At 38.0% G+C, this 17,724-nt stretch overlaps 1 protein-coding gene across 2 annotated transcripts; it reads right to left on the reverse strand.

The window, feature by feature from the left end:
• Positions 1 to 11,797: 11,797 nt before the first annotated feature.
• On the reverse strand, positions 11,798 to 17,613 carry LOC103723326 (protein FATTY ACID EXPORT 5-like). Of its 2 annotated transcripts, XM_039126004.1 has the most exons (4): positions 17,499 to 17,613; positions 17,169 to 17,452; positions 13,577 to 13,664; positions 11,798 to 12,181 (listed from the first exon to the last, which is right to left on the reverse strand). In XM_039126004.1, the coding sequence occupies exons 2-4, from the start codon at positions 17,365 to 17,367 to the stop codon at positions 12,109 to 12,111; spliced, it is 360 nt and encodes a 119-aa protein (XP_038981932.1). In that variant the 5' UTR covers positions 17,368 to 17,452; positions 17,499 to 17,613; the 3' UTR covers positions 11,798 to 12,108. The 2 variants fall into 2 exon arrangements, with proteins under 2 accessions (XP_038981932.1, XP_026655840.1); XM_026800039.2 differs by having other exon boundaries at positions 17,169 to 17,585.
• Between the last annotated feature and the right edge of the window lie 111 nt (positions 17,614 to 17,724).

The raw sequence follows: 17,724 nt of genomic DNA on the forward strand, positions 1-17,724 counted from the left end.
GCCGAGGTCGAGGGTTTATTTATAAAGTTTTATTTTTATTTATTTTTAATAGAAAATAGAAGTTTTCTGGTCTTACGTGGAGGAGATCTATGAGACGCAAGCAGCCCCAACCGATAAAGAAAGAGGGAGTTACCCAATCCGACACGGATCTATTTTAACTAACATGATAGGCTTATCATAGCCGTCCATTGTCATCTGTTTCCAGATTTTTTGAAGGAAAATGATAAGGAAACAGGAGATTTTTTTTTTCTGGAGAGAGGAATCCGAATTAGGAAATGCGTGGATTGACGGAAATGCCCTCGTTCAGGTGGTGGGCCATTGCCGGTATCGACAGGATGCGTTATGTGCTACAGGACGTTGGACGTTGAATGAGGTCGCTGAGATGGTGATAAGTGTCATTGTAAAAAAATTTCACCTTGGAAGATTTTAAAAGATTTTGATGTATGTCAAACTTTTGCTTTAGAGTTATGTGTAACATAATTGTGAATGTAACGTCAAAACAGTTCATGCATAGAAATGAAAAAAAAAGGTATATTAATTTTTTTAAAACAAAATTAAAATAAATTATAAAAATATTCTAAATTAATCAAAAATCAGCATTTAGAGCGGTGCTCTAAAAGATAAACTCATCCTCTAGATCTCTCCCACTCTCCATAAAAAATAATATTTTTTAAAAAATCTATACTTATTTTTTTGATTGATTTTTATTAAATATTTTAATCTAAAATATTAGTCAAACTATTTACTTTAAATGAGATCCAATATCATATCAAAAAAATTTAAAAAATAATCTTAAGTGATATAAGGCCATCTATATGTGTATATATATTTTTTTATCTAAAAGTAATTTCAATTTTTTATATGAGATAAATAGCTTAACTAATGTCTAATTTAACCGAATATAAATATAAATTTTATAAATTTTTAGATATAAATATAATAAATATGAATTAAAAAATATAATTTAGCATTTGAAGTCATATAGATGATATTTATATATTTATTATAATGGATTTTTAAAAAAAATATTATTATATATCTTTATTGAGAAAAATGGTCGTTGTAAACAGAAGAAATCTGGGAGAAAACGAGATCCTGTATTTTAAAAAAAACGGACTGTTTGACGACCATGAGGGCCTTAGCAGAGCGGGTACCGCAAGCTCCATCAGACAACAACTTTTTATGCCGGAGGAGCAGCTGAGTTTTTTGTCGTCCGCAGACGCATGTGAATTTTTTTTGGGAACTTCTGGTGGACATGCTTCTTATTTCTCTGTGAAAATAGAACTCCTGATGATGCTTGACCGCTACCATCCGATTTAGATGAAATTATCTTGTCCTTGGATTAAAAAAATATGAGTCTCTTCTTCTTCTTCTTCTTCTTCTTCTTCTTCTTCTTCCTCCTCCTCCTCCTCCTCCTCCTCCTCCTCTTCTTCTTCTTTTAAGACCGGTTGATTCATACAACACGTGTACGGATGCACCCAATAAAATCGGAAAACAAAATATTAAGGAGCTTCCGAGGCAGCTCCCTATCCCCCGCCCACAGAATGCTACTGGTATGGTTAGCCACATAGGTAGCCACCTAATCCGCAGCTTCGTTAGCTTCTCTAACCACATGATTCGCCTGGACAACCCCTTCGTCCCTCATCATTATCCAGATATCGCGAATCAAGAAATAGCCAGCAGCAGCGACTTTCGGACCTCCTAGATCCGGCTGATGGCCGTAGCCGAGTCACCCTCCACGATGACTGAACTAGCTGAGCGTACACGCTAAGCGTGTCGAAGGCTCACCCAAGTAGCTCTCAGCTCTACACCAGAAACCATGCAGTCAAATAACTAACAGCCTCTCGCTGCCACAATCCTAGAGTTCGGGTTCCTAATGACGAAACTCGCTCCACCTTTTGTGCCTCCATCCAGTACCGACCAATCAAAATTGATCTTGAGGAAGTTTGGAGGTGGGGGCTCTCAAGTGAAAAACACCATACGAGAAGCTGCCGAGACAGAATGGGAACAGTGCAGAAGCTTAAGGATGCAAAGACCTCAAACGCATGGCACATAATTTTCGAAATTTCTTTTGTAAAGCTGTAGGAAATATTCTTTGGCATCAGATTAGAAATCCGTTGCTATCAAGTCAATGGCATGAATTACTTAAACAATAGTTCATGGTCAGAATAATTTTCTTTTCCCAATAATGTTGGAGGGTTTTTTATTTTTAAGAAAAAATATCAAGGAATTGAGAGCGTAGATCCTTTAAATATTAGGCATTGTCCAAATAACCTCGGGTGGTTTTCAAAGAAAAAATGATTTTTACTGTATATTTATTTAGCCTATTGAGTTTTAATATCTTTTCATTAAAAATTTCTCTACTTTAAAAGTTAAAACATTGTGAATTTAATTAAAAAATTAACATATAATTTAAGAGTTGGACTACATACTTTACATTAACTTTTTAAAAACAAAATTAACGATTCAAAATTAATGTTTGACTACCCCATCTTATGATTCAAAATGTTGAATGTAATTTATATTATACAAAATATCTGGAAAGTAAAATTTACGTATATTAATAATTTTTAAACCAATCATCAAGTTACTGTCAAAATAGATGATTTTAATAGAATGATTTGAAAATCGTTGACTTATTTTACAAGGGTTAGTATAAGATATGTAGTCTAACTCCTAATTTAGTAGCTTGCGTTTAAGATGGTCCTATACTACCATCTCACTATTTTCTTTCTGGCGGTAATCTTGTTTTTTTTAGTGAAGAGCTTTTTAGTTTGTAAATCAGATTTTATTATACCAATCTAGAATAAATACATCAGTGGAAATTGAAAAATAAAATATGCAAAAAATCAGTTGGAATATCTCACAGTAAAGCCCACAATATAGTTTCTTTATAATTAGCCACAAATATTACCATTCCATCCACAGCGCTATTTGATTTTCTATAAATATATGTCATTCTATACAAACGTGAAGATGATGATTCCATTCTCCAGCAATTACGAATCAATGGATGAGCTGATGTCAGTATTTGTTGAATTCGATGGCCACCTAACCATCATCGAAGAATCTTCCACAAAAGTAATACAAAACGTCTTCAAATCTTCCCCAAGTAAATTTTAATGAAGAGCCATTCAATGTCTCGCTTCTCGGCCTAAAATAGTCAATATAACGAATCTTATCTCATTTTGGATTCATGTTTAAGTAGCTAACTATAAAGCCAGGACCACGCTTCATACCATGGCGTCCATGAAAGAGGATACATGTCAGGTCTCTCTTGAAAGCAATGCAAGGACGAAGTTGCTCTCTTGTGCCATAAGTTGAGAGAAGAGAGATGGAGAAGAGTAATTAAGAGGGACAGAGTTAATTAAGAAGAGTAGTTTGAGAGAGAGGGAGAGAGAGAGTTCATGGCTTGGGAGAGAAGAGAGGGAGAAGAGCAGGGAAGGAAAGAAGGTGATGGATGGAGAGTAGGGAAGAATAGGAGATGCTTGGTATATATCTTGCTGAAGGGATCTTGTAATCATGAAAACAAGAAAGCTAGTAAGAGATGAAATTGCATAAGCTGCCGCATGGATCTCTTAGATTAACGTGAACCGCATTCCCGTTGTTTTCAAGGGGCACTCAATCAAAATAGAATACGTAATGTATGGACTTTTATTTGTCTTCATTGTGCGGAGAGCAAGTATTTTGGGTGAGATCATGCCATGGACCAGATCTTTTAAGAGCAGCCTCTGATCCATGACTCACTGATACGTCAAAATTCAAGCTATGGATGGATAAAAAAAATGAAGCTTGATGCGTGTGCGAATTTGAAGCACCAGTCAATGTAAATGAATGGTTATGACCAAAATCTTGTGCATGGTAGAACATCCAAGAAATGTCCAAGAGAACACATGTGCAATGCTCCAATTAACATTTTTTTTAGTACAACGGCGCCTCACACGACACGTGCATAAGTGCAGCCAACAGAATCGAAAAAAAGAAGCTGGCGAAGGAAGTAAGGAACATCCGCTTGGCTCTCCCAAAAAATCCTTCAGAGTGATGTGCCGCAAAGAAGGCCACCCAGTCAACCGCATTGTTCGCCTTTCGGTAAACATGAGTGGTCCGGAAGAAGCCATACCTTCTTGCAAGTCTCCAGATGTCACAAAGCAGCAACTGCTCGTCCATCTCGGTGTGTCGATCTCGAACCCACTCGATCACCATAGCCGAGTTCCTTTCGAGGTGGCTGTAAACCGCACCCTGAATATACCTAGCATAGGAGATGCCCTTCCATACTAATTAATATTTAAAATAACAATTTCAGGGTCCTTAAGCACATTATACTAAACATGTGTATATCATATAATGAAATAAACAACTGTTGTCATTATTTTTCAAAAAATTATAAAAAATCTCAAAAAGCAATCATCGTCATTATGATGTAACAATCACTATATAACAAATATAATGCTTGGCTATTTTCAATATTATCCTCGTTTTAAAAGCCATATTTCATAATGTGAATGCTAAAAGACTTACCACTATTGTCCTATAACTTGCACTATAGGTAAGGCATCCATATTTCATCACCCAAAATAGTCAGGCAGAGCTAGATTGGAGATATGATGGGTTTTTTTCCAATTGTTATGAAAGCAATCCAAGTATCCAACTGAATTCAAATATCAATAGCTAGAGGCAATCTCAGCCACATTTGCCACCAACTCTCTTAGCCCTCCTCCACTACTAGGCTTTGTTCAATGGGCAGTGCTTGGTGTCAGCTTCACCGAACTTGTGAATGCCCAATGGGTCCGTCATTTTGTTTGTTTGCCCGAAACAAGAAACAAATTTATAGCCGCTTGTAAAATATTCATGGACGAAATATTTATGGATTTGTTGTTGATCTAATTCGAGATAAAAGACTTAATAAATTGAACAATTTTTTTTCAAAATAATTCGAGTAGAAGCGGATTAGACTGGATCGATTTTTCTTTTTTTTTCGTCTTTTTTTTTGAAGCAATGCAAGCATGCATCAAGGTTATACTTATATCCCATATTATGGGCTTATTTGGTTTGCGGGAAGATTCTTAGGAAGAGAATGCCTGGGAATGTACTTTTGGCATGTTTGATTAAACATGAAAAAGTGACAGATTTTCAGAGTGCTTATGTTTGGTTGACCATCCACTTTTCTGGAAAAGTTAAGTGTAATTCCTATTATACCCTTAATAAAAATTACGCCTTTAATGCCTCTTTAATGCTGAAGGAACTTTTTGGGAAAAAAAATAAAGATAGAGTGATTTCCACCTCATGAAAAAGTAACTTTCTCATGTTTCTTATGTGAAAGAATTTTCCATGAAACGTGGGAATCATATTTTTATGTGAATACAATTTTTTGATTTTTTTTCTTTGGAAATTTCAATCAAATAAGAGGCTTTTTTTTTTTCGGTCATATTTTTTTCTACTTCTATTTCTGCGAACCAGACGTGCCCTATAAAGTTAATGCATTATGAATTTATGGTCATAATTTTCTACAGTTTTTATCCTGAAATTGAAATTACTGGTCTGACAACTAGTTGGCATCATTTGCCGACGCAGCATCTAGACCATTATGAGCCACATCATTTGCCGCTTTGACCTATTTTACTGCTGCGGTAAAACGCTGTTCGAAGCTGCAATAACGGCATATAATTGCTTTAGATTGTTTATGATGCTTCAAATAATATAATCTTACACACCAATAATAATATTATAGTATTAAAAAATAATAGAATTTATACTATAAATTTTTAGAAAATAAAAAATAACAACTCCATCTGTAAGCTAGGTGTTATGTTTGTAAAGATGCAACGGTAGATAGCGGCGTACTGAAAAATAAATTTGAATTATATTTTACATACAAATAAATGATTGGCTTTTTTTAGCCACTCCAATTTTACTCATCAATTTACACAAAATTTAAAATAATGTTTATGCGATTCATCGGCGGATTATATGAAACAAGATGAACCATTCTTTCGTCAAAAATACAATCCTACCTTACTGAAATATGGCATCAGTTTTCATTTTTTTTATTTTTTTTGGTCCATAATTTTGATAATTAACAAGCCCTCTTCTTTTTTAAAAAAAATATGATTATTAGAATTTTATGGACCTTTTTTTACCCCAAATTTATTAATTCTTGCACCAAAACGGCACAACAGGAAGAAAACTGAGGTCGTTACCTCTTTCCGGATGGCCTCTTCCCACGTTTAGCTTGGAACGCTGTGTACCCTATGTTGTTCTTTTTGTCGTCTCGCGCATAAATTTCTTCCACGTGTGTGGAGTCCACGGCAGCATAACCGTCAGCACGTCCTGACAAATGCATTCCGACCGATCGGTACGAAATCTTTGGTGCCATCCGAAGGGACATTAACGCCCCTGACAAAATGTCCACATCCACCTGTCTCATCATATACCTGTCTTTATTTTTCGGGCATGGCTGATAATTACCTGTACCTGCTTGATAGGCCCATCACAAAAAATCTAAATTATTAGCCTATCCGAAAAAATTTTATATCACCAATCCACAACCATCCAATTAATATCTCACTCCTTATTCCTATTGGCTGGGCCTTATTTTAAATCGACATTTCTTAAAGCTTTATTTGACTACCAAGGACAGTTTTGCGAGGAAAATTTAGCCGTTTTCTGTTTCGAGATTGGCCAAAATCTTGTCCAAAATGGGGTGATCGGTGTGGATTTTATAGATGAGACGGTGATAAGTGCTTAATAATATATAAATTAATCTCTTTCTTATAGCACTTATTATTATTTTAATACACATATTTTGTAAATTTAATCATAAAAATATGTATTTTTCTTCACCACTGTATCATTGCATTATTAATAATAATTTGAGTTTGATTAATTTTATCATATTGATCGAGTCTAATGTGTGCAGGTCCAGTCAAATTCTATCATATTCCGTTCACGGATTAGTCCCATTAGTCCCCATGTCGCCCACGTGTGGATTAGTCGCTATTCCAATTTCCTTTCCTCTCATGTTGCACTCATATACACCAGCTGTCTCCTCCTTATCATGTCCGTGGATCAATCCTCAGCTCGTATGCATGTCGTTCGGGTCCACGAACAGAATTGGGTCCTCAAAATAAAGCCAGTCCCATGCTTCCCAGGCGTCTGTTCCCAAGCCAATCTAGCCACACTCAGTTTCATTCCTCCCGTAATGCATGCAGAGCCTCCATCGTCCGCGGATCCTCTTCTTCTTCCGCAATAAGTCCCAGATCTCCTCCCGCGTCCGAGCATCCGCGCGTCCATCTATACTCCCATGAGTTGGATTCGTTCCAACCGTATCATCCTTCCCAAGCTTATCCTCCCAGTATCCCACGTTCGGCCGACCGCATTAGATCTCCCGTCCAAAGAATAGAGCCGTGTCTTTTCTCTTCCGAATCAAGCCAGTTTTCTTCCGGATTGATCCCAATCAAATGCATAGCATCCACCGGCCAATCCCGTTCACATTCCATCGTCCACAAATTCCGATCCAGCCGTTCCTCATCATCTCTTCATAACGCTTTCCGGATTCATCCCAGCATTCCGTGATCCAACTCCTTCCGCGTCCAAAGAACAACCAGCCGAGATCCCCTCTTTCCTTCTCCGAATCTCCCAGCTCACGAATCGTTTCTTCCCCCCCCATCCACGTAATTCTTCCCACACATTACAACCTCCCGGATTGACCCCAGCGAACCATGAGTGATCTCCCGTATCCACGAACCAAATCCACACGATATTCCCCTCCTTCGAAACAGAGCCCAGCAATTTTCTGCGATCCACCTTCATCCCATCCGCTTCCTTCCGCGACCGGGTACTCCGCGATCCACCCCTATCTCGTGGCCATCCAGATGAGCATCCCAGACTTCAACCATCCCGTGAATTCCTCCCAAATTCCTCCCAGCGAATCCCCTGCATCCCGGAACCGAGTCTTCTCTGCCTTGCTCTGCGTATCTTTCCCAAGCTTCCTCTTCTTCCGGAATGATTCCATTGCCCACAGGATAAGCTCCAACCTCAAATCCCAGCTCCCGAGATCTTCGCTCAGTGCAACAAGTTCAACAAATCTTAGGATCCCATCTTCATCGCTCACCGAACTCAGGATCCATTCGTTCCCAGCCGTCCCATGTGAAGTTTCGCGTCTAAGCTCCCTCCATGTCCACGAACAAAGCAGTGTAGACTTCTTCCGATCCAGCTGCAGTCGCACTTATTCCGGGATACGATCGAGATCAGCCTTCATCCACGGATTGCATCCCATCCACCGTTCGCGAAGTCTCCCCTCTTACGCGTGTCTTCCAGCCATCCGGATTAGAGCCGCAAGTGATCCACCGCGTCCAAAGATCAAGGATCAGTGTCATCTATCTGCCTTATCCCGCTTCCCTTCATCCTTATCCTTCACTCGGAACAAAGGAAGAAAGAGGGAGTTGGCAGCCTATATAAAGGGGAGTCAACGTGAACAGGGTGAGCAGCGGGGGGGCTAGTATCCAATATCCCATCGAGTACTTTATTTGGAGAGGAGAAAAGCCGGTGGAGGAAAGGAAGAAGAGCCAGACGTGATGGAAGCCTCCTGCACTGCTGCCGTCCACCACTGCATGAAAGCCTAGGCTATTCACTAGAGCAGGATGAAGCTCTAACAAAGGCGACAACGGTTTTTGTATTTTTTTTATTTCGTTCTTGGAATTGTATGAACTTATTTTGATCCAAATAAATATTTTTTTATATCATATTTGAATTCTGTGATTTTAAGTATGATGTTTATACAATTGTTCTTCATCATCACTAAGTAAAAATAAGATAGTTCATGCTTAAAGAAGATGCAGTGTGCTGCCACCTTAGATTAGGGTAGACATTTCATGCTAACTGAAGATGGACTATGCTTAAATTACTTTGGTGAAATTTTATTCGAATGCTTAGTAGGCTTATAGCCAATTTGCATAAAAATCCAAGAATGAAATAAAATATAATTAACCATTATTGCTATGTTAGTGATGAATTCCTTGTCCTAGCTTCTTTTATTCATATCATTTTTAATTGCATTTCGCTTAAATTATTTAGTTCAATAGTATTCACAAATTTTTTTTTAAAATATTTTTAAGAAAACAACTGTACCCCAATCCCTGTGGATCGATATCCGTAATCACTATTCTACAAGGTACGTGCTATTGCGTAGTCTTTAAAGTTGACTATCAGATGGTCGGTTTGTTTTACATCCAAAACTCTTCTCTTATTCATATTGCAGAGGGATATGATCCATTTCCGCATCATGGAATTAAAAAGAAAAAGATAGAACGATGTCATCAATAGAGTCATGATGAGAGGAACAAGGGAGTAATAAAAATTCACCTGCATATAATCTATTTTTGAGAGCCAACCATATAAAAATTTCATTATTTTGAGATACCCTCTTATACATCGGTCATCAGATTATTAGAAGCCTCATTAAATTGGCGAAAGTTGTGAATTCAAGTATCCCGATGGATAGGGTGCGACGATAAAGTAGTGGTCACCAAGCTAGTTTTTGATTTCATCACAGCTTTGATAGATATAGTTGCATGTGGTCCGCACTATATGATAAGGTCATAATCCATCTTTGTATTGATTGCTTGGTAACCCCACAATCTTTCTGCAACAATTTCCCTACCCAAATGTTCCCATCAGGAGGATAATTTGGTGCACAATTTGTACGTATAGGACGGCATATTTTTGAGATGGAATGCAGTATAAGTTCACTAGAGATGGGAAAGTTTGGAATGGAAAAATTCTGTGGCATTGCCATTAAATTACAAAGGGACTGAGGAGCTTGATAATTGTATGTTTTGTTGTTGCAAGTGAGGCTGCAGAGATTGCGAAGATAAACCGATCTGGAAACTCACTGGGAATTATTCCTTCTCGGTCAGGTCCTTCAACCAATTCCTCAGCCGAAGTAGAATATTATGCCCATTCTCATACGCTTAACCAGTTTAAATCTCTCCCTTTGTAATGCTTTGGGCTTGTAAGCTTTTAGCTTAATTATAATGTGATTGCCGCAAAAGAAATTGGTTTGGGTGCTATAGTTTTCCAAATATTGCCATTATATGTCTCTCGTGCAAGTATTAAGTATCGTGTGCAATTTGAATAGATGAATCAACATAAATATTGATACAAATGGTGAAAGGAAAATATTATCCACTATTATTCTACAAAAGGTATTTAGCTTTTCTCTCCTTCTTGATCACTAAGAGTGACCAAGAGGTTATTGGATCAAGTCCCTCATACTGGTGTATGTTTAATATCTTATATCGGTTATATGCTGGTTAAATTTTGGTTATATATAAAGAGCCAAAAAAATCTGAATAGTACTTTTAGCTAAATTTTTTAGTGATATTTAAAACGAAGTAGTTTAAGAAATATTGCAGCACAAACCTAATAGGATTGACCATGAATTAGTCGTAGTATTTATGTTTAGATTTAGACATTTGGTTTAGCGAAGATGATATGGCTTAAATGAAAAGAGTATGTAAAGATCTATCTGAATATATATTTATTTTAAAAATTTCAACCAAAGTATTTGGTAGTTTTTGTCAACAAACCTCCTCCCGTTTTCCACCAACTAAGCGAGTATTCAATATCTACCGTGACTTGCCATGCGTGCTTTATCTTGCTAAGATCATCCTATGTCAGATCCTCCTCGGAAACCTTGCTCTTGGCTATCTTTTGTGCTTTTTTGTACTGTGCATAGTACTTACCCCTTAGAAATGAAGAAAAAAGGCATCATAATTATTTTACCATGAACAACTCCTGCAAGCGTGACTGGATCGCCGGCAAGGAGGCGGATCATGAAGGCCATGAGGATGGAGGACGTGTCGTGGCCGGCGACCATGAGGAGCATTGCCTTTGTCCGCAATTTCGTATCACAGGAGCCCTCTTTCCAGTCCTTATCGCAGGGGCCCTCTTTCCAGTCCGAATATAATTAAGCATATAATGTCAAAAGAGACTCTTCCTCAAAGGCAGCACCACCTTATAACGACAGAAATATAATGACAAGGATGTGAGCTTTGTGCCTCTGTTTGACTGTTTTCGATGCCGAGATTTGGATGTCCATGAGTACACTAATTTTGGATCAGCCTAGGAAAAATAGATCTTGCATTAATCGTGACAGAGAATAAATTTTGGCATGATGGCGACTGCGCCTGCCAATGCCCACAGAAGGCCCAGACTCTGGGCAATCATGGGGATGCCTAAAGAGCCTAACAGAACTAACAAGGCAAGGAACAGAACTAACAAGATCAAAGCGGCCATCTGAGTGAGTGAGAGAGAGAGAGAGTTTGGGGGCTTAGGAGATGGTGAGTATGTGGATTAGAGACTTCAAGAGAGACAGGATGAGGCTAAGCTTACGAGTTTGGTGTTTTAGATTGATTTACGGAATTGTTGTGGTCCAAAGCTAACAGGTTCTGTGAATAGATAGAAATGGCTACCAGCTTCAAACATAATGAAAAGAAAAAGAAATGAAAGCCAATTTAGGTCCCAGAAACAATTGCCTGCTTGAGCCAATCCATGCTCAAACCGCGCTGTCATTCAGGATAATAGAACTGGCATACAAAGAAAGACCGGAAGTTTGATGGTGCATTTATGCAGTTCTCGTCAGCAGGAGAAGGAACACTAAAAGCCAAGCAGTAGTGAATCCAAAGATCAACGAATTGAACCTAAGAAATAAGGATGACTTTCCACAAGCAGATGCCTCAGTTGAAGACGTCCAGAGAAAACGAAGAAGGATTGCCTTGGTTGGTACCATGACCACATATTGGCAAAATAAAAAACTGGAATGCAAAGTTGTCTCATATTCTTGATAAAAAACAGCATCTACCTTAAAAGGATGTTCGGTTTAATGAAATCATCACAATGACAAGATAAACAATCTGATGGGTCTATCTATAACTTCCATTTTCTTTCAGCACAAAGACCAAACATATAAAACATGTGCGCCATTTAGATATGACCGTATCCTTCAGCAACTAACACAACTGAGAAAACTTACAACCGAGAGCCTGATTCAGGTTATCATGTCACTTCCCCTGTAGTATGTTGTATGCTTGAAATGTCAAGTCGACACGTTTACTCTGGCTTGGATGGGATATGATTGCCACCAGTAGCAATCTTGTAAAGATAGAATCCAGACATAAGTGCACTGCAAGGAAACCCCAATGTTCAGGATGTGACGCATTGTCTAATTAACACTTACATTAAACATAAAGCATGATCATGTGATGCTAACAGAAAAAAAGGAGAACAAATAAGCCTCCAGAAAAACCCATATACATCCCATTTTCCAAAAGTTTATGAACCCAAAGATAATAATCAGTCAGGGAGCAGGCAACAGTAAGTTGAAGTCTGAAGATATATTTATACTTGAACAATGGTGTAGCAATATTTGCTGTCTCTTAGCTCGCGGAAAAAGGATTTCAAACAAATGTTCTGCTTAATTTTGACTTCTTCGTAGTGTCAGGAACTTGAATTGATTTCTGCAGTAATCTGATGCTAAATTTTATTGTAATTAGGAAAATGGGAAAGGGAAAGCTTTCTCAGAGTTAAGAAGTGGGAGACATTGATTTATTTTCCAGTTTCACAGTAGTAAATAGGGTAGTTTCTAAATTTGCAGACAATTAGTTGCTTGGCACAAGATTTTGTTGGCTGGATCTGCAAATGTTAACTATTAAATATAACGTTTCAACAGGTCCTCTGGTACTTGTTTAATTCGCTTGCCAATACTCAACTGGGAAAAAAAAATGAATGAATGAAAGAAAAAACTCAAAAAGATTCTAGCTTTACCCCATATCAACCTGTGCAGCTCCATATGTGGATTCAACAACATCATGTTTTCTAGTTAATACTTTTAAGCTACTGTCTTAACACTGAGATAGCGAAGAGGTTGACACCAGCACAAATCCTTTTCTTCAGAAAATACCAAACTCAAGTCTTAAGTTGCCAGAAGAATCCTAAGGTGTTTCTCATTTGATGTGTGTAGGAGCATGCCTGTGTAAAGAGAAATTGTTTTTGATTTGACTCTATTCTTAATAAATGTTTTTAATTACAGAAGATGCCTGCATCATTTTGTTAACCAAAATGGAACTCCAAAACTTCTAGCCACAATCAACCTTTACAATGACAATACCATCAACAGATTACAAGCCATACATTCTCAGCCTAGTTCCCACCTAAATATTCAACAATCAATTATAAAAAAGAAACACAGTGCCTATGTAACTTGAGCATTTGAGTTTCAGGAATTCTGTACGGATTTTGTAAATTTTTTATGTGCATGTATGTCTATTGTCGACTGATGTCTTATATAACTGTGATAAAAAGGGGATAAAATATGTTAGTTGATATGTGCATGCGTGTGTGTCCATATACATGATTTAATCGAACGAATAAGGAGTAGCAGAGCCCTGCAAGTGGATGGCACCTAGTGAGGTGTCCGATTCATGGACCAGTGAGTTGGTGAAAACCAGTAATAAAAACTAATGTACAAAAATGTGATGGATATCAATGGCAAACTGAATAGATATTCAACCAAACGAACCTGAGAGCTGCAACTACTCCAGCTGGCATTATCTTGGACGTTTCAAGGTATCTTTGCCCCATAAGATATGTTAATACTAGGGCACAAACTGGGTCACAGAAAATAACAAGAAGATAAATGTCAAACAACAGAGGGGAGGAAATAATAACCAGAAGGGGGGAAAAGAAAAAGAAGAATGTTCGTTTTCTGGGCCTAGTACCGCCAACAAATTAAACAAGAGTCAAGAGTCAGTCAATATCAGATCAAGAAGGTAATTGTCAAACAATTAATAGGGACAAATTAATAACAACCAGAGCATAGAAAACAAGATTAAAAAAACAGGTCGGAAAACAAGTTGATTGTTTTCCATATCAGGTCCTTCTTGTTTAAAATAGTGCTTCTGATATCTGAAGGAAATGCTTTTGTCCGTTCAGAGTGAAAAGTAACACAATCATGTTACCACTTTTCAAAGTTGTCCAATGAACTCTTAAAATAAGCAAGACTATCTAATCTCTAGTTCAGATGCTAAAGATAATAGCATTTATTCTAGGATATTAAAGTTACATAGAGCACCTCTATCTTTCTTCCTTTTTTTTCAGAGAGACAGAGATGCCAACTATCAAATTCAAGTCTTGTTCACATCTCTCTCTCCCTCTCTTCTCAAAGCAATACCCAGGATTTGACCCCTAGACCTCCTAAAGGGAAGCCGTTACAGGTGCAGTGCCAACCAACTGTGCTAACAGTTGTTGGTTCAGTCTTGTTCACATCACATCACCTATTCTTGTTAAGTTGAATGGTGTTAAGGTGAAGAGGATCAGCAACCACCAGTTTCAAGTTTGTGTGTTTTAAATATTTTGACAAAATGGTATTCATTTTCAGTAGTTTAAATGAAGAAGAAAAACAGAATACCATGACAATTAGTATATATTTTAAGTCTTGTCAAATCAAATTACAAACACATTTGACCCTACTACCGTTATAAAATGGAACATAAGGAAGCTACAATAAGAAATAGACAGGCAACATTTTCAAATTTTGAAGCCACTTAAACCAGAGATTTGCTCTAGCTGAAACTTAAAATGAAGACCTTGACTCTACTAGCAAGTCACCAATTCCAAAATTCTAATGGCAAATTCAACTGAACACAACATTGATATCAAAGGACACACGGTGAACACCAATGTGCATCATGATTTTCAGACTTTAAGGCAATTATCTACTGTTTGGTGCAAGAGAGATCCTAATCCAAAAGTAGCAACAAAACAAATACCTAGGTTACTGCAAACTTACGAAGGCAATAAACAATTCTCAAATAGAGTTAGTGGATATATAATCAAAACTGAACATGATGCAATGTTGGAAACTATCAAGAAATTGTTAGACTATAATAGATGAATGAGAAAATAGGCTGCAAAATGACCCACTTGAAATGGTGCTTCTTAGAAGAGGTGTGTCTCTTCAAAAGAGTTGCATCAAAAGAGATGCATCTATTCATTTGAATAGATGCATCTTTTCATTGCATCTTTGTATGGATGCATCTTTTCATTTAAAAGACATGACTATTAGCATGAAATACATGACTATTCATAGGGATATGTCTATTCATTTGAATAGAAAAGACATGTCTCTTCACTTGGTGTCTGTTCTGAAAAATCACCATGAACTCTATAAATAGAGCCTTCCTCCAACCATTCCAGACACCGAATCTTTCCAATTCATCTAGTTTTCTCATTCTAGAGTTATTAGAGAGCATTAGTGAGTTCATTCAAAGAGAGTACAAAAACTCAGTTTTTAGTTCGCCGAACAAACAAATTGATGTGCACCTTTTGTTTGTAAAGATCATTGTATCCTGGGAGGCAGACGCTCAAGAGATCCAAAGCACCTGTGTGGAGGGCGAAATCTGTCTTGAGGACATAGTGTCAAACACTAGTCTTGATCTTACATAGTTGAATCTTCATTTAAGGTCAGATTTATTTATTCATCTGTTTATTATTTAATTTATTTTACAAATTCACAATACACACATCCGACAGAAATAGAATCATTTCCATCAACAATATGCTTATGATAAAAGTGCGAAAAACATAATCCTTTTCTTTGATAGAAAGGGTCCACGGGCATTAGGCTATACAACGGGGGTAGCCCTCTCCCAAATACCTTCAACCCCCCAAATCCTAGTGAAGGCAAGATTCAACACAGGTCATTTGGTACAACCGCCAAATACTTTACCAACCTGATAAGCTAGCACCTTCAAAAATATTATCTATTGAAAATTGTCATCTTTATAATTATATGACTGCCAAGGCATACAAGAAGACCACTTCTCAAGCAGAAGATATAACTTAATCATGAGCTACAAACAAGAATCCAATTTGGGGATCGAAGCATATTTTGTTATCATCACCGTATATTTTAGATATTTACGAAGACACAAACTCAGATATTCAATCTTGTCAAAATTCCTTATGTTCACCCCCAAAGCTACCTTTACCAAGCTAGTAATATTTTCAACATATCTCAACTTGCCACATTCAATCCCAAGTCCCGAGAGAAATCTGCACCACCCATCATGGTCCTAGACTTCAGATATGTCTGGCAGTCATAATCCAGGATCAGAAATTTCTCAAGCTAACACCTAGAAGTTGATTCAGGTACAATGATGATGTAAGTTTCCTGGCTACTATGAAGCCTTTGGATGCTACATCAGGCATCTCCATCCCATCACAACTATGATTGAGCATCCACACAAGGTTTTGCGATTGCCAATATTGGGAACAATTTTGCACTTTTATACCACTCAAGATAAATATGAAACAGCCTCCACTTAAGTGATACAGGACCCTCTTAGTCCTTCATAATTCCCTTCTTCAAAATGCTCTTTGCTCTTTAGAGATCCATCCATAATTCAACCCTATCTAGAAAAAATTCCGAATAACATTCCATAAAATATCCCTGAAGAGTTGTTTCACCATTGGCGCCCGGCACTTACACTTCCTAGTATACTGCCCTTTAAATTTCAAGCTTCACACCTAGTGTCTCCTTTGCTTCCTTTGCCAGAGATCCAACTTAGAAAATGCATCACCTAGCCAACATCTCATAAATATGCTAAAATTTCCTCTTTGATTGCCAAAAAAAAAAAAACTTTGCAGTACTAAGAGAGTTAAATTAGACACGGTGATGAAGGCTTTCGAGACGTTTGAGTCTATACAAACTTCACAGAGCAGCTTCTACTTCCTCCATGAACATATGAATGTTAAAAATCATCAATCATTCTATGTCACGGGAAGCTTCTATAAGAGCGAAAAGGTGTTAAAAAGGATAATAGAGATTCCTCGATCAATTGCAATGTAACTAGACCTTGCCATTTATCATATTTTGAACAGAATATCAATTATTTGGCTCATAAATCTATTGATCGATCGCTTCCACGGTATACAGTAAAACATAATTCAACAAAATCAATCTCCCCTGCAGTCCAAAAATCTCGATCTACAACGCAAATATCAGCAAAAAAAAAAAAGCAATAAAATCCGTTATCAAAAAGAAATTAAAAGAAGGGAAATGGACTGAGGAATTGTGAGAGGCCGGAATTAGCCAATTGAGAGTTGCATACCGGTCTCGAGGATCAAGGCAATGTAGGAATTACGGCGCTTCTCGAAGGCCTTGAGGCTGAGGAAGCCGGCGAGGAGGAGGAGGAGGCCGGAGCCCGCGCCGCCGGCGAGCGACGCCGTGCTGCCCCTCCGCGCGTAGCCCACGAGTCCTCCCACCAGGACCAGGAGCCCGTACGGGATCGTGAAGCAGAAGTCGTGCATCGCCTCGTCTCCTCCGAGAAGTCCCCAACAACAAAGCTTCAGGTTCAGCTTTCTTCACAAGATCAAAGCGGGGGGGAAGAGAGAAGTCTCCTGAGATCTACTCAAGAGTTTCTCTCCGGAAAAGAGTGGAAAGGGAAAGAGGAGGAATACCAGAAAGGGGAGTTGGTGGTGGGTTCGAGGCTAGAACGTGGTTTATGTGAGGAGGGCACGGTTCTTTCTTGGCTTCGGAAAGTGTGGCCACCACTCGCCAGGGCCTTGTGATGCATGACGTCATTAGAAATTTTGATCAGGACCTCTTTTAAAAGCTTTGATCGTTGATGATAGATCGGCATGTGCGACTTATGAATTCGCTCTCCG

The sequence above is a fragment of the Phoenix dactylifera genome, chromosome 4, assembly GCF_009389715.1.
Source record: "Phoenix dactylifera cultivar Barhee BC4 chromosome 4, palm_55x_up_171113_PBpolish2nd_filt_p, whole genome shotgun sequence".
NCBI classification, from domain to species: Eukaryota; Viridiplantae; Streptophyta; class Magnoliopsida; order Arecales; family Arecaceae; genus Phoenix; species Phoenix dactylifera.